The sequence below is a fragment of the Apis cerana genome, linkage group LG13 (genome assembly GCF_029169275.1).
Source record: "Apis cerana isolate GH-2021 linkage group LG13, AcerK_1.0, whole genome shotgun sequence".
Taxonomy (NCBI): Eukaryota; Metazoa; Arthropoda; class Insecta; order Hymenoptera; family Apidae; genus Apis; species Apis cerana.
The window spans coordinates 1,050,122-1,070,364 of record NC_083864.1 but is presented as its reverse complement, the minus strand read 5'-3'; the positions used below and the strand labels follow the sequence as shown (position 1 = coordinate 1,070,364).

At 21.3% G+C, this 20,243-nt stretch overlaps 2 protein-coding genes across 3 annotated transcripts; both read right to left on the bottom strand.

Moving 5' to 3' along the window:
• Positions 1-2,886: 2,886 nt before the first annotated feature.
• On the bottom strand, positions 2,887-5,146 carry LOC133667192 (uncharacterized). The gene is made up of 5 exons (XM_062084039.1): positions 4,748-5,146; positions 4,570-4,660; positions 3,272-3,417; positions 3,068-3,200; positions 2,887-2,999 (listed from the first exon to the last, which is right to left on the bottom strand). The coding sequence occupies exons 2-5, from the start codon at positions 4,618-4,620 to the stop codon at positions 2,949-2,951; spliced, it is 381 nt and encodes a 126-aa protein (XP_061940023.1). The 5' UTR covers positions 4,621-4,660; positions 4,748-5,146; the 3' UTR covers positions 2,887-2,948.
• Positions 5,147-14,616: 9,470 nt separating this feature from the next.
• LOC107996979 (uncharacterized) lies at positions 14,617-20,236 on the bottom strand. 2 transcript variants are annotated; one of them, XM_062084038.1, is made up of 4 exons: positions 17,322-20,236; positions 16,774-17,035; positions 15,785-15,905; positions 14,617-15,697 (listed from the first exon to the last, which is right to left on the bottom strand). In XM_062084038.1, the coding sequence occupies exons 1-4, from the start codon at positions 17,416-17,418 to the stop codon at positions 15,674-15,676; spliced, it is 504 nt and encodes a 167-aa protein (XP_061940022.1). In that variant the 5' UTR covers positions 17,419-20,236; the 3' UTR covers positions 14,617-15,673. The 2 variants fall into 2 exon arrangements, with proteins under 2 accessions (XP_061940022.1, XP_061940021.1); XM_062084037.1 differs by having other exon boundaries at positions 15,789-15,905.
• Between the last annotated feature and the right edge of the window lie 7 nt (positions 20,237-20,243).

Sequence of the window (20,243 nt, the reverse complement as noted above, 5' to 3'; positions counted from 1 at the left end):
TTTTTTTTATTATTCTTTATATAATTATTAATTCGATTATCAAAATAATTTTATTCGAAAATGTGAAAAAAAAATGTAAAGTTTATACGAATTATCATTGGACGTGGTATTATAAAACCATGGTATTAATGCGATTAAAATATCAATATTAAATTTTAATTATTATTTCTCTTAAAGTCTACTAAATGACTTTAAATATTGCACAAATGGAATGCCTGAATTGATATTTTTATGATCTCGAGGAACCATTTACTATCGTGGAACTGATCTATATTTCAATGAATGAATAAATGATAATTTATTTTAATTCTTTGCAGACTTAATTAACGACTGATTGTAATGACTCAACTGTACTTTGATCTATATTATTGTTGAATTCTATCTAAATTCTATTTTTTTTTTTTAATTGATCCGATCTAGAAGGCTTGATTTTTCCTCCAATTATTATTTTCTATGAAAATGCAAACTAAAAGAGGATCAGAGCAACCAATAATGACGTTGGAGAGCGTTTCGAAGGAGATGATATTGCATTGCGTGGGGATCAAGACCTTTACCATCGCTTCAATTGCTAATCGGTCACAAAATATTAAACAAATCACTTATAAAGTGGCCATTGCTCCAATATCTCTGTTTAGATCGAGGATCTATATCTATTTGTGAATCAATCTATGGAAAATAGTAAGCTAAAAAAGTAACCTTTGAATAATAGATTAAAATTTAATTTGCATAATTAAGTGTAATAAAATTTTTAAGAAAACATAAATCTATTTCATAATTATATTACATGATATTTAAATACTTATAAAAATTAAAAATAAAAATTTTTATTTAATTTTAATTTTTTAATTTTTTGACATTAAAAATATAATTCATTATTTATTGCTTTCTTAAGATTTGTAATCAGTTTATTCGGAGGAGTGAAAATCTTTAGTTTATTTCTCGCGTGAAAATCTTTTTCCATTATTGTCGATCCTTTATCATCGATCTTTATTAAACCTAAACAAAGAATAATATTACTTAAGAAAATTGCCGTTTTTGAAAAGAGTTAAGTCGATAGTTACAATTGTACGTTTTTCGTATATTGAAAAGAAAATCGCAAGACATATTAAGACGTATAGTCGATTCAATGATAATCAACATTATTCTAGTTAAGAAAAATCTATAATAAATATATTCTGTTTAATTCTTGGTCATCTTGATATTTTTACGCAATGCTAATTCAATTCAATCGCGATATTATTGAGTATTATCGTACTCCCAATTGAACTTGAAAGAAATTTCTGAAGATTAAGGGTCTAGAAGATCTCTCGTTGCAAGCAGCCTAATCGCTGGATCATCTACTGTAATACTGTAAATGATCTAGTTTTCGCATTTGTAATATTTCTACTTACAGTTAAAAAAATACAACACCGGTTATAAACATTAGCTTATATACATTTTGAAAAAGCACTTGACACATTCGCATGTGCACTTAACGAATTTCCATTCTACTATTATTAATGCGAGCGCGAACAATAATATTCAATATAAAATTAAATCATGTGATAATAAATAGTTACATAAAAAGAAAAATAATATTATAGTTTTTTTAGTGGATATAAAATTGTAATGATATGATTAAAATATAGATATTGAATTTCGAATATCGTTTTAATCTTACATAGGAATAAAAAATATAGAATTCCAACCAGATAGAAGTGAAGAGTTTTCAATTGATGCCATTATCTGTATAATTCAAATTAGTATCATTTATGATTTTTTTTTGTATATTTGAGAATAAACAAATTTGTATTTTAATTTGCATGTTCTTATGCATTTCGATGTGAATAATTAGGCAAGTTAAGTGTCATATTATATTCAGCTATGGATTTAAACAAAATAATGATTTGTACAATAATGATTTTATTTATGGATTTAAATAAAAGAGTATTTAGTATCAATATTTTGGAATTTATTAAAACTTATTTCAGATAAATTCTTATTAAATAAGAAGTTACATAGATTGTATATTACTAAGATTCAGAAATAGTTTTTCGCATATAAAGAAATATCAATGAATTCATATTCACTGAGTGGCACCGCTACGCAAGCGATATTGCAATATGCTTCACGCAATCAGCTAAACCACTCTTTCGCCAGCTCATTCTATCTAATACTTAAAATGCTTTTTTAATTCATTATTTAAATCTTGTTGAATATATATATATATATATATATATATATATATATTTTGATATCTAAAATTTTAATATCTAGCATTCACTTTTTAAAGGTGTTCCATATTTTTATGAAAATATACTGTAATAAAATCTCAAAATATAATTTCTTCAAAAACTAATTAACTTTACTTATAAATTTTTTAATTTCAATTCAATGATACGAATAATATTCAATTTAAAAAAAATTTAATATTGTAAATACGCAAAAAAAAAAAAAAAATATAGTATAAATCATGAAGCTAATTTGGAAAAAATTATAATATAAATAATGTATTTTTGTTTTTTTTTTTTAGAAAAAAGCAATTAAATTTATGATATAAGAAATAAACAAAAAAAATTGAAGCGCAATAATTAGAATGTGATAAAAATATTTTCTTTTTATTTACTTTACATTCATTATAATAATTTCGATCATTCGCAGTTCACATTTATCCGTAAACATTTCTAAAATAAATTTCAATCAAAATGAAATTTTCTTTCACAATTAAAAAATAATTGTGCGATATAGTAATTATTTTATATTTTTAAGTATTAATCATAATAGTATTGCAATGGTCAATAACAAATAACATTAAAATATTAGCAATTCAAGAAACTGTATACAGAATATTTAATTGAGAAAATATTAAAAACAAGAACAAATAAAATAAAGGACAAAAATGAAGTATATAATAAGAGTAATAATAATTGTTTATTTCCATACTAATATTTAACATGATACTATCGATTCTATTGTATCGAGTATATCAAAGTAAAATACGAAAACGAGGTACTCAACATCTGAAATGAAACAATTTTTAGTAATTTTGAATTAAAATGATGACGATATTCGTAATTAAACAAATTACCGTTGTAAATCCTGCGTGGCATAGAACGAACACACCACAGATGTGAAATATACATGTCGTTGAGCTTCGTATCATAATAAGTAATAAAATCTTTTGAACTTTTAATGGTACGGAATACCATACAGATATATATCTGTCCAATGAAATTTTTTTATTGTTACTGTTTTAATAAAATTAATTTCATGAATAAAAATTCAAACTTACAATTCATGAAAAAATTCTTCACTGTTGTTCATAAGAATCTGAGCAGTATGATTGGATAAAAACATAATCACCAAATGATTGGCAAAAATTATAAGAGAAATTAAAATTTCTAATTGATTCTTCTTGATTGTAATCGCATTTACTAACTGCGAAATATTAAAAAAAAAATGTATTCAATACGATATATTATTTTTTTAAATTGATTACATTTTTTTATTATATATTTATTTCTTATATATTTATTCAATATATACAAATTTAAAGCATCTCCTACGTTTCATAAATTCAAAAAAATTAAAAAAAAATCTTATGCAAGATTATTCCAAAATCTTTGCATATACAGAATGTCACAATTTAATTTCTATTCGCATTATTGTTTTTTAAATTATGAAATATTAAAAATAAAAAATAACGCATATAAAACTTGTGTTTCAAAAAATTGTCTAATGATTAAGCATCATATATATTTTAATTGTTATTTCTAAAATCTGATGATAATCTTTGTTTTTGTAAATGAAGCTATGTATATATTTTGCCAGGATTGTAATCTCCAAAACTCCAATTCATTGTCCCAATTACGTTGATCTATGGAAGTCATTCAAAATTATTTATAATTGTTAAAACTTTATTTTATTGATAGCTGGAAAATGTTCTTTATTGAAGAATGTCATTAACATGATGAATAATATGATTTATCGATGTAAATATTTTATCAATGTTATTCCATAGTATTTAAATTTTTTTTTAGTTACATAAATGAAAAAGTTTTTAAAGAAGAATCAAACATTGAATGAAGAATCGTTTAAGAGATATTTCCCAAATTAATTCTGATATTTTTGAAAGAATAGAATGTTATTTAGGAATAGAAAAAATCATTACACTCATAAGTTAAACTGTTTTTCTTAAAATGTAAGATATGAACAATAATTTTTATTAGTTAATAATTATATTAGTTAAGAAATGTTGAAGTAATAAATAATCTTGTATGATATTCAAAAATCATAATTAAGGAAATAAATTTGGAATTATTAAGTAATAATATATAACTTTATTTAAAAAAAATATAAATCAGGGAAATAGAGAAAATCTTCATTTCGACAAATGAAAGAGTTACCAAAAGATATTTCTTTTCAAACACAAGTTTCGTATAAAATATTATTTTGAATAGTACATGATTTAAGAGATTAATTGTGCGAACGAATTGAAATGAAACACCCGATATAACTGACAATTTTGATATATATTTATTTTTTTATCATTTGTTTATCATTATCATATAATAAAGAAAAAATACTTACTCGATGCAGATTTATTGCCATTGAAATCATACTTAAAAGAGCAGATATCATAAATTGTTTTCCTGAATTTTTTATCACGATATTGAGAAGCCTTCCATTGCCACATGAAATTTGCAAATAAAATATTAATATGAATATCTGCGACTTCAACTTATAATATTATCATATTTTAATTTACCAACTGGATAGCTTGATTATGAATATCCACTACACGATAAAGCTCTGCGAGTTTCGAGTTAAATTGCTTCGATGAGAGATTAAACATAGTTAAATACGCAATAATGTTTTGTATTCGATGGCTAAAAACATGAGAGTTGCACATAAACATTGTTTAAAACAAAGTTTATAATTTGTATATTGTATTTATATATTGTTTTGTATAATTTTTGTAAAATTATTTTGTATATATTTATACGAATAATCAAGAAATATTGGTACTCTATTTAAAATACGATTTTTTAAAAATTATACTTAATGACTCCAGTTCTTTTTTTTTCAAAAAATTAGATAAATAAATTTATATAAAATATATAAAAATTTTTTTATAAAAATTGCAATTTATTAGCATCGCAAAGAAGAAAATATATATCGAAATACATAACGAAATTAAAAATTTAATTTTTTTATTATATATTAGATGTTAAAAAAATTTAAAAATTTTAAAAATATATCTTATAGATTTATCAATATAATATACGTATATATACGTTTAAAATTTCGGAATTTCAAAAATCGATTCTTAAGATTTTAATAGTGACAAGACTTAAATCATGAATATGAAGAATTTCAAATATTTTCTTTCTGAAAATTTTCCTTTTGGTAATGAATTATTATTGAAAATCTGTAAACCGAAATGAAAATTTATGCCAAAATAAAAATTGCTTGAAGAATTTTAAATTAAGACTTATGAAATCGATTTCTAGAATATATTTGTTTGAATATTAATACTTAATATGTATTACGTGATGCATATACATAAATCTATATATTAATATACTAATAAAGAAAAAGAAAAATAATATTTCAAATAGTACTAAATTTACAAAAATAATGTGATCTTGAAATCAATTATAATCATATGAAAGTTAATTCATATTATAAAAAATTAGGTAAATATAGTTAAATATAGTATTGTTGATATTAGTAACATACGTTATGGAAGAGGATATGATTATTTATATACATAATTTATATAATTTACTTACTTAATAATTTTAAACAACACGCCTGTATGATAAATATATAGTCCACCTATCGTTTCCGTGCATATTAAAGATAATAATCCAAACATAATAACAAATAAAAAATCTAAGTATAAAATATAAAAATATATAGTTCGATTGACAGAAAATAATGTAACGTAATTAAGAATACATGTATGAAATTCGTTGAAAGGCATTACGAATATTATGAATATTATAGGATACAATCCCAGCAAAGTAATATTTGCATAAGTCAACCCTAAAATTTAAAAAAATTTCCATAATATAATTTATATTTAAATTGAAATATTCATGTAATAATATCATTTAAAAAAATCAATTTCATAAAAATGAAAGGATATCTGGTATTTTTGCTAAAAAGTAAAGATTATACATATACAACTTTATATATAAAAAAAGGATATATAAAATAAAAATATATAATAAATGTAATATATATAATAATAATAGATATATAAATATTTTGCAATATTTAAATTCTTGTAATCACAATAGTAATAGTATATAAATTGAAATTATCAATAAAATTTATACATTTCTTACATAGAAATATTTCGATCATGTGACGAGAATCACCCATGTATTTCGTTCGTATCTGTGTTTCTTTTGAATCTTGTATTATATTTTCTTCCATACACATGTGATGAAATAAAAGTTTTATCTATGTCAAAAAAAAAAAAAAAATAACATGGAAAAATATTATGCCATGAAAAAGACTAGAATAATTTTAATTTTTACTCACCATAGGAAAAAAAATTATAAAGCTTATATAACGTAACGAAATTATTATAAGTGGACAAGTTGTAGACAATATTAAAATACAGTTTCGTATCGTAATTTTAGATCTTAAAAGTAACGCAATCTAAAAATTGGTTAATTAGAATACATTTAAAATATTAAATTTTATAATGATGATATAGTATTTCAATCGTGTTTTGAAATACATTATTATTATTATCATTTAATCGATGTTTTAAAATATGTATAATATTATAGTTTATTATAAAATAAAAATATAGTCAAAAATAGAACCAAAATGTAAATGTAAAAATAAAAATATAGATACTGATTTTAGTATATTCTTTTCGTATTTCATATTTCATATATTTATGAATACAAATATAGTCGCATAATATATATAAAAGAATAAAAAATAAAAATTAGAATAAAATTTTTTCGTTTTGTTTTTTGAAGAGTAATTGCTTAATCTTCAATTGGATACAAATTGGATACAAAAAATTATAAAAAAAGATTCTTCTATATTTTAAAATGCAAAAAATGTAAAATTAAATTTTAAAATCTTTTTTAAAGTGATATTTATATATACATATGTTGATAAAGAACAATTCTATGACTTCTAGAATTCATTTTTTTTGAAAATTAATTTTTAAATGAAATAAAATTGCTCTCTATATATATATATTAACTAGATACTGTATACTTTAAAATATTATAATTTAAAACTTTTAAATATTATACAAACATGTTTTTCCCATTATGCTAATATCTATATAAACTTAAAAGCATAAGCATTTCAATATATTATTATTTCATATAAACACAATAAATGCATATTATTATTTTCGCATATTATAAAAAAGAGAATATTTTTATACTATATAGACAATATATAGACAATATATATAGACAATATCCTATAAATCATTTGAATAAAAATATAATAAATTATAATTTTCGTCACCTGAAATATTACATTCCCAAGATAGAATGTCAATAACAATAATCTTTGAATCCATGCATAGACTGAATTATTGTACGGCCATAATCCTATAATTTTCAATATAATACGATAGGTATGATAGTGTTTGTCGAATACATCCATCTTTCTAGTCAGATATTAACTGTCATGTAGAACTCGAAGAATCATTCGACTATACCTCGGCTTAATATATTATTTATACAAATTTTCTTCCCTTTTGTTTTCTCGTAGTATTATTTTTTTTACAGTAGTAATAATATAATCTATAGCAATAATAGTAAATTATACTTGATCAATTTTATGTATATCTTTTGCAAGGAGATTTTCTATAATAGATATTGATTTCCAGAAAATTATAGTTTTCTTGTTTGTATTATTAATCTTTATCGTCATTCTTTATATTCCTTCATTCTTTTCTTTATTTTATCCTGTTTCATTCCAAGTGTTGAGAGAATGAAAGTTTGTTACGATGAATAGTATCTTTTGATTGTTCTACAAGAGAACTTCTACCTTGTATCCTTATTTCATTCAGTTATGAAATTTTCATATCGTCAGTGAAAATAACAAGAAGGAATTGAAAGATATGAATAAAAATGTGTTCTGTTCGAATGGTAAGGGAAACGTAATGTAAAAGAAATATTTGCTTAATATCTAATTTATTTAAACTATTTATTGATTATAATAATTTTTATATGTTGTATATGTTATATGTTTTATATTATACTTGTGTTTTAAAAATAATTATTGTTGTTATAAAACACAATTATTAATACTCGAACCAGTAATTTTACATTTAATTTGATTTTGAATGAAATTATACACTATTGTAATTTATATAATGTAATATGAAATATATATATGAAATATAAATATGAAATAGATATGAAATATTTTAATAAAATCCAATATAATTTTATTTAGAATATATGATAGAAAACACATATATAATCTTTTATTATTAGAACTGAGCATTGACCACAAAATAAATATCCAAAATATAATTGAGAATATAAATGATAAACAATGGTTATATAACTTTATAATTATTAATGTAAATTTATAACAAATAAATTTGTTGGATAATTTAAAAAAAGTTTATAAAATTATTAAAATAACTTACACTAATAATAATTAATATAATATAATAATAAGTCAATATTCAAATGCGCAAGAAACCAAAAGAAATTTTTGATATTATTTTATTAAGAAACTTTAAATATAAACTATCAAACATATATAAAATAAAAATATTAAAAAAAACATTTTTTTCAAAATTCATTTCTAATCACTAAATAGTTGAAAAAAGTTTTTTAGTCTTCTGAATTTTTAAAAAAAAAACTTTTTGAAATTCTGTAAAAATTTTTCAATATATTAGATGAAAATGAATTATACAGACAAAAATTTTGATTTTTATGTTCTATGAATGTGGAATTCATAATCTCCGAAATATCTATTGTAAAACAACATGCCGTTTTTTAAATTATAGGGAATTTTAATACAACATTTTGATATTTTAATAACATCCAATATATGTATATTATTTAACTAAAATTATTAATTTAATGGAAATATAGCAAATACCAAGATAATAGCATTATAGAATACTGTATTTAAATATTCACAGATAAATTACTGTATAAATATTTTATTTGAATGCATAGATAAATTATTCTATGATGTTCAATCTGCTCAAACCAAAATCCAGAAGAACGAATCAAAATTCCCACAAGATTTCAAATTAATAAAGTGAATGTATTTTTCTTTATTATTCTTTATATAATTATTAATTCGATTATCAAAATAATTTTATTCAAAAATGTGAAAAAAAAAATATAATGTTTATACGAATTATCAATGGACGTAGTATTATAAAATCATGGTATTAATGCAACTAAAATATTAAATTTTGATTATTATTTCTCTTAAAGTCTACCAAATGACTTTAAATATTGCACAAATGAAATACCTAAATTGATATTTTTATGATCTCGAGGAACCATTTACTATCGTGGAACTGATCTATATTTCAATGAATGAATAAATGGTAATTTATTTTAATTCTTTGCAACTGATTGTATTAACGACTGATTGTAATGATTCAACTGTACTTTGATCTATTGTTGAATTCTACCTAAATTCTATTTTTTTTTTAATTGATCCGATCTAGAAGGCTTGATTTTTCTTCCAATTATTATTTTCTATGAAAATGCAAACTAAAAGAGGATCAGAGCAACCAATAATGACGTTTACCATCGCTTCAATTGCTAATCGGTCACAAAATATTAAACAAATCACTTATAAAGTGGCCATTGCTCCAATATCTCTGTTTAGATCGAGGATCTATATCTATTTGTGAATTAATCTATGGAAAATAGTAAGCTAAAAATGTAACTCTTGAATAATAGATTAAAATTTAATTTGCATAATTAATAGTAATAAGATTTTTCCCATTTAAAAAAACATAAATACATTCCATAGTTATATTACATGATATTTAAATACTTACAAAAATTAAAAATAAAAATTTACTTATAATTTTTTGGTATTAAAAAAATAATTCATTATTTATTGCTTCTTTAAGATTTATAACCACTTTATTCGGAGGAATTTCTTGCATGGAAATCTTTTTCCATTATTGTCCCTCCACTATTATCATAACAAAGAATAATGTTACTTAAGAAGATTGTCGTTTTTGAAGAGAGTTAAGTCGATACTTACAATTGCATATTTTTCACATATCTAGTTGAAACGAAAATCGATCGCAAGATACTCAAGATACAGTTGATTCAATGACAATCAACATCATTCTAATTAAAAAATACAATAAATATATGCTATTTAATTCCTGATTATCATTATCTTTATGCACCAATTGAATTCAATGATATTATTGGTTATTATTATTCTCCAGGATAAACATCCCAATTAAACTTAAAAAAAATTTCTGAAGGACTCATTAAAAGAGAATCTAGACTCATTGAGTCACAACACTTGTTGTGACTATATCGTACTCTGACAAAATTAAATTTTTTGAAGAGTGATTGCTTTACCTTCAATTAGATACAAATAAATTATGAGAGAAAATTTTTCTATATCTGAAAATATACAAAAACTGTAAAATTTTAAATCTTTTTTCTTTTCAATAATATATATATATGTTGATGAAGAATAACTTTAGACTTTTTAGACTTCTAGAATTTACTATTTTCGAAAATTAATTTTTAAACAAAATAAAATTATGCCGAATAAATATAAGAACTGGACATTGTATACTTCAAAATGTTATAACTTTTAAATATTATAAAAAATTTTTTATTTTCATTAATATGTGTATTTCACAAATATAAAATTATATCAATATATTAATCAATAATTATATTAATACACTGTATCAATACATTATTATTTCATATATACAATAAATATATATTATTATTTCAGGAAAGAACATATTTTTAATGTGTAATAAATAGACAATGTCCCATAAACCATTTGAATAAAAATATAATAAATTATAACAAAGAAAAATTATAATTTTCATCACTTGAAATATTACATTGCCAAGAAACAATGTCAATAACAATAATCTCTGAAACCACACATAAATTGAGTTATTATACGGCCAATCCTATGATTTTCAACACAGTAAGATAATTATTATACTGTTCGTCAAATACGTTCATCTTTCTAGTCAAATATCAACTGTCATATAGAACTCGAAGAATCATTCGACTATACTTGGATTTAATATATTATTTATGCTATTATTTTTCTCTCTATATTTTTATAGTGTTATTTTTTTATTATAATAATAGTATAATATATAACAATTGTAGTAAATTACAATCTTTAATATCGTTTTTCATATTCTTTCATTCTTTTCTTTATTTTTTCTTCTTTTGTTCCAAGCTTGAGAAAATGGAAGTTTGTTACGATGAATAATATCTTCCAGTTACCTTACAAGAAAACTTCTTTTTTTTTTATATCGTTACTTTATTCTGTTACTGAATACTTCGTAACAAAGAGAAATTGAGACGAATAAAGAAGGATGTGATAAGGTTTTACTCGAATGGTAATATATGATTTTATGTGAGAAATATTAATGTACTATAATAAATATAATGCATTGTACTAATTAATTGTTTAAAGTAATTTTTATAATCTGAATGCTTTATTCATATTATATAAATAATTATATTCCAAATTATTTTATAGAATGCAATTATTAATACTTGAACGAATAATTTTATTTTTTTTAATTTGATTTTGAATGAAATTGTGCACTAATTTATCTAAAGTAATATAAAGCATAAATGAAATATTTTAATAAAATCCAATATAATTTTAAAATAGAAATATATGATAGAAAACATATATAAATTTATAATTTTTTAATGAAATTGAAAATTAATCACAAAATAAATATGCTAAAATCAATTTGAGAATAGAAATAATGGTTATATAATTTTATAATTATTGAAATATTTATAACAAAATACAAATAAATTTATAAAATAATTTCAAAAAATATTTATAAAATTTTTAAATCTGCTTATTAAACACAAAGCGAAAAATATAAATATACAATACAAACTAATTACATCGTGAGTTAAAAGAAAAGTTTAATCGCAAAATAGTTGCAAACAATTTTTAATTTTCTGAATTTTTTGAAAAAGAAATTTTGAAATTCTTTAAAAACTCTTCAATATATTACATAAAAAAGAATTATGCAGAGAAAAATATTGGTTTTTGAATTCTTAAAATTTGGAATTGATAATCTTGGAAATATCTATTATGAAACAATATACCATCATTGTAAGTAAAGAATTTTTTATAACATTTAAATCTATAAAACCGATATTATTTTTTAATCAATATTTATTTTCAACAGCTGGATCTTCAATAACTTAACAATAATCTATGAGCGGATATGGTTTCCTAACGTTTTCCAGATCCTTAATTTAAACAGAGATATCACAATAATAACTATTTCACAAGTTACAGGTGCATGTCTTGCGATTACCTGCGCAAAGATCATGATCTCTATGCGTTGCAACATAAGAGTTTATCTTTCAAAACCGTCCTCCAATCTCCTCTCGGTGTGCATTTTCACGAAAAATAATACTTAAAGGAAAAATCAAAGCAATAGTCTCCTAAATCCAATCAGTTAAAATATAAATAGAATACAGATCAAGTAGAATCCACCAATGATACAATTTGCATCAAAATACAATTAAAATCGTCTCAGTTAACCGCAAACAGTTAAAATAAAAATTATTCGTTCAAAGCTATTCGTAATATAAACGATTGGACAGTCCTACGACAATAAATGGTTCTTTGATTGTAATATCAGTTTAAGCACCATATTTTTACAGTATCTAAAATCGTTCAGCTTTCAATTTCAATTTAAATGAATGAATGGTATAGTTTTGTATCGAATTGTATCATTGTTGAATTCTATCTGATCTATTTTATTCCAATCTATTTGATATGATCTAGCAGACTGTCACGAGTCTTCGTTTTTCCTCCAATCATTATTTTCCGTGAAAATGCGAGCTAAGAGGGGATTAGACGATCCAATAGTCGCGTTGAAGGGTGGTTTCGAAGGATGGGTCTTCGTGAAGCGACGACGCAGTGCGTGAGAATCAAGACAATTGCTGTCGCTTCCATCGCAAAGCACTAAGTGCGCAAGTGTGACTTATGAATAGCCATTACTTTTATATCTCTGTTTGAGATTGAGAATTTGAAAAACGTTAGAGAACTGTACTTGTAAATTACTGATAAATTATTAAGAATAGAAAAGTTGGAAAAGTAAATCTTGAATAATAAATCAGAATTTAATTGGCATAATTAAAACTGAAACTTTTCCTTTTTAAACGTAAATATATTCCATAGTTATATTGCATATCTATAAAAATTAAACCGTAAATATTTAGAAGAATAATTTTAATTTTTTTCTTCGAATTAAATAATGTATGAAAAAATAGGCCAACAAAAAAATGAAATTAATATTAAAATTATCATTGTATCAATTTTACCGAAATTTTATATGTTTGGTTTTAATGCTAATTTATTTCACGAAATATTAATTTAACCTGTAAAAATTTATGTAAAACTTTTTAAAAATTACTATTATGCAAATATATTATTATAGAAATCTAATTTAAAAAGTTGGGTATTTATTCCTTCATAATAATTTCCTCCTTCTTGTTATTCTATTTGTTCGTACTTCTTTTTGGATAAAAGGATTTTTGGTATATTAATATATTAGAATTAAGCAATAAGCACCATATTAAAATTGGTATGGTTATTTTCTCTCGCAAGGAATAAATATATACGAAATATTAATTACTTTAAATTAATTATAGTGATATTGAAATGATGAATAATAAATAATAAAAATTATTAACAATTTAAGGAAAAATTTATAGAATTTTTGACTAAGCAAATACTAACAAAAAAGAACAAATAAAAGAAAGAACAAAATGAAATATAGATTAATTTTAATACTAAAATTTAACATGATACTATTGTAAATTCTATTGTATCGAGTATATCAAAGTAAAATATGAAAAAGAGGTACTTAACATCTGAAATGAAACAATTTTTATTAATTTTGAATCAAAATAATGATAATGTTTGTAGTTAAATTACCGTTGTAAATCCTGTATAACATGGAGTGAACACTCCTAAGATGTGAAATATACATGTCGTTGAGCTTCGTATCATAATTAATAATAAAATCTTTTGTACTTTTAACGGTACAAAATACCATATAGAAAAATATCTATAATCCAATGAATGATATTTTTTTTTACTAGTAGTATAATTAATTTTTAGTATAATTAATTTATACTAATTTTATTAATTAGTATAATTAATAAAAAATTCAAACTTACAATTCATAAAATAATTCTTCACTGTTGTCTATAAGTATCTGACCACTGTGATTACATAAAAACATAATCATCAATTGCTTGACGAATAAGATGAGACAGACTAAAATTTCTAAATTATCCTTCATAACGCATATCGCATTTTCTAACTGTGAAACAATAAAAAATAAATATATTTAATAAGATATACTCATTTAAGTTGATAAGATTTATTGATATATTTATTTATTATAAATTCGCAGTCTCTCTTATAATATGTTTCACAAAATTAAAAAAAATTCAAAAAAATTTTATACAAGATTGCCTATATACAATGTCTTATTTTAATAAATTTTAATAAAATTTCTACTAAATTATGCATTATTTAAAAAAAAATAACGCACATAAAACTTGTATTTCAAGAAATCGTCTAATGATCAAGCATCAAATATATTTAATTAAAAAAATTTGTTGTATTTGAAATCTAAGGATAATTTTTTTTTTTTTAAATAAAACCAGGACTGTAATTTTATGTTAAATTCATTGTCCCAATTACGTTGATCTATGAAAATCATTCAAAATCACTTATAATTGTTAAAACTTTGCGTTATTGATAGGTGGAAAATGTTTTTCATTGAAGTAAATCATTGACATGATTTATCAATATAATTTTATTCCATAACATTTAAATTTTTTTTTTAGTTACATAAATAAAATTTTTAAAAAAGTTTTTAAAGAAGAATTAACAATTGAATTGTTTAAAAGATGTTTCCCAAATTAATTCTAATCTTTTTAAAAGAATAGAATGTTATTTAGAAACAGAATAAATCATTATCGATTTACAAAGCTATTAAAATATTGGAATATTTTCTACATTCATCTTCTAAATTAATGATAACAAAATCGAATAACGTAATAAATAACCTTGAATGATGTTCAAAAATAATTAATAATTAATAATTAATAAATAAGGCAATAAATTTATTTCGAAATAGATTACGATTCTCCTTAATAAAAACATAATTCTATTTTAAAAAAACACAAAATGGAGGATTTAAGAACTGGAAAAAGCTTTCACTTAGACAAATCGAAGAGTCATCAAAACTATCAGCTTTCAAACAATAAAATATTATTTTGTATAATATGTAATTATATAAATATGTAAATGTAAATATGTAATTCAAAAGATTAATTAATGAAATAAAGAAAAGATACTTGCTCGATGCAGATTTATAGCCATCGAAATCACGAGTAAAAGACTGGATATCATATATTGTTTTCCTGAATTACTTATCACAATATTGATAAGTCTTCCATTGCCATATGAAATTTGCAAATAAAATATTAATATGAGTATCTGCGAAATCAACTTATAATATTATCATATTTTGATTTACCAACTGGATAGCTTGGTTATGAATATCCACCACGCGATAAAGCTCTGCGAGTTTCAAGTCAATTTGCTTCGATGAAAGATTAAACATAGTTAAATACGCGATAATCTTTTGTATTCGATGGCTAAAAATATAAGATATTCGTAAATAAATATCGTTTAAATAAAAATTTTATAATATATTAGTTAAATTTATTTTGCTCGTGTTTTACTGTTTGTCAAAAAAATTAATGCACTCTTTAAAATACAATAATTTTTTTGAAAATTATACTTGATGAGTTTTTTTTTAAAAAGTTAAATGAATTAATTTACTTTTTTATAATATATAATAAAAATTTTTGAAAAAGTTTTTAAATTTCTTGAAATCGTGAAGAAAATAGTGAAGGATATTTTTAAAACTTTTTAAGTATACGTTATTAAATCTTTATAAATAAATAAAAATTTTGCAATTTTATGTCAATATTTATGTATATACATATTAAAAATATCCCAAAAATCGATCATTATAATTTTAATAGTGCCTTAAATAATACGTGAAGAATTTCAAGCAATTTTTTTCTTTCTGAAAATTTTCATTTTAATTTTGTTAATGAATTATTACCGAAAAATTGTCCAGTCATAGAGCATATTTGATTAATATTTTTTAAATAATCTAAATGATAAAATTAAAATAAAAATTTATACAAAAAAGAATTGCTTAAAATCATCTAAGAGTAATCAAGATTTATCGATTTCTAGGATATATATATTAACATTTAACATATCAATATATATTATCTAATGTATAATCCTATGTCAATTTCATATATAAGAAATAAAGAAAATATAACATTTCAAATAATATTAAAATTACGAATATTATGCGATCTTTCTAATTATAATCTTACGAATATTAATTCATATTGTAAGAAATGTTACAAATACAGTAATTGTTACATATACATTATTTATTACATATAGTAAGAATCACAGAAGATGAATATGATAACTTACCTAATAATTTTAAACAACACGCCTATATGATAACTATAAAGTCCAAGTATTGATTCTGTACCCATTTCAGATAATACTAGAAATATCATAAGGAACATATAATTCAAGCATAGAATATCAACATATGTGATTCTTTTATCAGAAAATATAGTAATATAATGAACGATATGTATACGAGATTCGTTCAAAGGCATTATAAAATCCAATATTATAGGACACAATAATAATATACTGCACAATGCAAAAATTGCATAAATCATCCCTAAAATTTGAAAAGATCATTCAATAATTTAATTGATATTTAAAGTCAAATATTGATATATTTTCATTGTAAAACCATTCAAAATAATGTGTAAAATAATGTATAAAAATATTATAAATATTACAATTATATAAAAAAAGTATATAAAAAAATTTTTATATATATAATAAATGAAAATAATAAATATACAATATTATTAATGAATATGTAAATAATATTTGTAAATATTTAAATGTTGCAAAGACAACATAATTAGTAGATTAATATCGCCAAAGGAATTACGTACAGAGAAAAATGTCGATCATATGACAGGAATCGTTGATGCATTTTGTTCGTATTCGTATTTCTATTGAATCTTGTGCTATATTTTCCTCCATACGCATATGATGAAATAAATATTTTATCTATATCAAATAAAATAAGAGGTAGAAAATATTTTTCCATGAAAAAGTTTAAAATAATTTAATTTTTACTTACCATAGGAAAAAATACTATAAAACATATATATCGTAATGAAATTATTATCATTGGACAAGTTATAGACAATATTAAAATACAATTTCGTAACGTAATTTCGGATCTTAAAAGTGACACAATCTAAAAATATATTCTATTTGTTGATTAGAATAATGCTTAAAAAATTTTTAATTTTTTTAACGATAATACTTTAATCGTGTTTTTAATGTTAGAAAACAAAAATAAAATCACAAATAGAAGTAAGAAATGTAAATTTGGTAGATATTGCTTCTTTTACATATATTTATATATATATATATATTTCTTATATATATTTTATATAAAATTTAGTCAAATAGCATACATAAACAGATTGAACAAAAAAAATATAATAAATTTTCGTCGTTTGAATCTTTCTTTCGAAAAAATTCGAGAAAAATAGATTTGAAGAAATTTTTTAGGTAAATATATCAAATTTAATTTTTCGAAATGAAATTGCCGTTTGATTAGATAGAATCAATTTATAAAAGAAGATTATTTTATATATACAAATATTTGAAAAATATAAAATTACATTTTACTCTTTAATTTTTTTTTTTTGTTAAATATAGATATATGTTGATAGAGAAATTCTAAAATCTACTTCCAATATTCATTTTTTCAAAACTTAATTTTTAATCATAAAATTAAAATATTAATATATCAATATTATTATTTCATGCATATAATATATGTATATAATACAATAAACATAATACAATAAATATTATTAATTTAGAAAAGAGTATTAATATGCTGTAACAAATAGATAATATTCTATTTAAACTATTTAAATAAAAATACAATAAATTATATAAATAAAAATTATAATTTTCGTCACCTGAAATATTATATTGCCAAAAAACAATATCAATAGTAATAATCTCTGAATCCACACATAAATTGAATTATTGTACGGCCATAGTCCAATAATTTTCAATACAGTACGATAACTATGATAGTGTTTGTCGAACACGTCCATCTTTCTAGTCAAATATCGACTGTCACGTAGAATTCAAAGAATCATTCGACTATACCTCGGTTTGATATATTATTTACGCAAGTATTTTTCTCTCTTGTATTTTCATAGTATTATTTTTTTTATAATAATAATAGTATAATATATAAAAATTGCAGTAAATTACAATCGATCGATTTTATGTATATCTTCTGCAAAAAGATTTTTCATAATAGGTATTGATTTCGAGAAAATTATACTTTTCAAGTTTCTTGTTTGTATTATTAATCTTTAATGTCGTGTTTCATATTCCTTCATTCTTTTCTTTATTTTTCCCCCTTCTGTTCCAAATGTTGAGAAAATGGAAGTTTGTTACGATGAATAATATCTTCCAGTTATCTTACAAGAAAAATTTTTTCTTATTTGTATCATTTATTTCGAATACTTCGTATTCAAAAGGAGTGACGAAGAAATTGGAAGAGAACAATAAAGAAGGATATGTTCGATTTGAGTGATAATATATAAGTGATTTTATATGAAAGATATTAATGTATTATAATATTCACTAATTATTGTCTAAAGTAATTTTTAGATAGTGAATGCTATTCATATTATATAAATAATCGTCATTTTAAACTATTTTGTAGAACGCAATTATTATACTTGAACGAGCATGTTATTGTTTTTAATTTGATTTTGAACGAAATTATACGCAAATGTAATTTATGTAAAATAATGAAATGTGAAATATGTCCGAAAATTCAGTACAATTTTATCATATGATAGAAAACATGTATAAATTTATGTAATATTACAAAATAAATGTCATAAAATCAATTGAGAATATAAATTATAAGCAATAGTCCGATATATAAAATAAAAATATTAAATAGAAATAACAAAAATTTTAAAAGAATTTATTTTTGATCACTAAATATTTAAAAAAATATTTAATTTTCTGAATTTTTTGAAAAAAATTTTTAGAATTCTGTAAACACTTTTTCAACGTATTACAGAGTAAGAGTCATACAGAGAAAAATTTTGACTTTTAGATTCAAATTTGAAATTGATAATCTAGAAAACACTTACTGCGAAACAATAATGGCATCATTCTAACCAAAGAATGAAATTAAAATTATTATTGTGAGTATTAATTTTACCAAAGTTTTATACGCACTATAGGTTTGGTTTTAATGCTGATTTATATCGCGAAATATTAATTAAATGTGTATAAATTTATGTAAAATTATTTAAAAATTACTATTATGCAAATGTATTATTATAGAAATTTAAGAAAATGAATATGAAGAAATACGACTTCAAAAAGTTGGGTATTAATTTCCTCATAATAATTTCCTCCTTGTTATCATATTTATTCGTATTGTATTGTATTATTTGTTTTTGGATATAAAGATTTTATTATATTATATATTGATTCGAATTAATTAAATGTTATAAAAGAAAAATGATGCAATTGATTTAATATAAATTAATTAAATTAAATTTTAATATAAATGCTATATTTTAATATAAATTTTAATTATATGCACCATATAAAAAATGAAATGGTTATTTTCTCCTGAAATTAAGAAATAAATATACGAAATAATAATTATTTTAAATTAATTATAATGATAACGAAATAATCAATAATATAAATACAAATAATATAAATTAATTAGCAATTCGAAATAGTAATTATAGAATTTTTGATTGAAAAATAAAAAAAAAAATAAAAGAAAAAACAAAATGAAG

Coding starts and splice junctions, on each gene's coding strand:
- LOC133667192 (XM_062084039.1), bottom strand. CDS start 4,620: ATGATATCTGCTCTTTTAAGTATGATTTCAATGGCAATAAATCTGCAT. Junction 3,418..4,569: donor TGGCAATAAATCTGCATCGA/GTAAGTATTTTT, acceptor AATATTTCGCAG/TTAGTAAATGCGATTACAAT. Junction 3,201..3,271: donor GAAGAATTTTTTCATGAATT/GTAAGTTTGAAT, acceptor TTCATTGGACAG/ATATATATCTGTATGGTATT.
- LOC107996979 (XM_062084037.1), bottom strand. CDS start 17,418: ATGCGTATGGAGGAAAATATAGCACAAGATTCAATAGAAATACGAATA. Junction 17,036..17,321: donor TATGATCGACATTTTTCTCT/GTACGTAATTCC, acceptor TTCAAATTTTAG/GGATGATTTATGCAATTTTT. Junction 15,698..15,788: donor ATTCATAACCAAGCTATCCA/GTTGGTAAATCA, acceptor TGGCAATGGAAG/ACTTATCAATATTGTGATAA.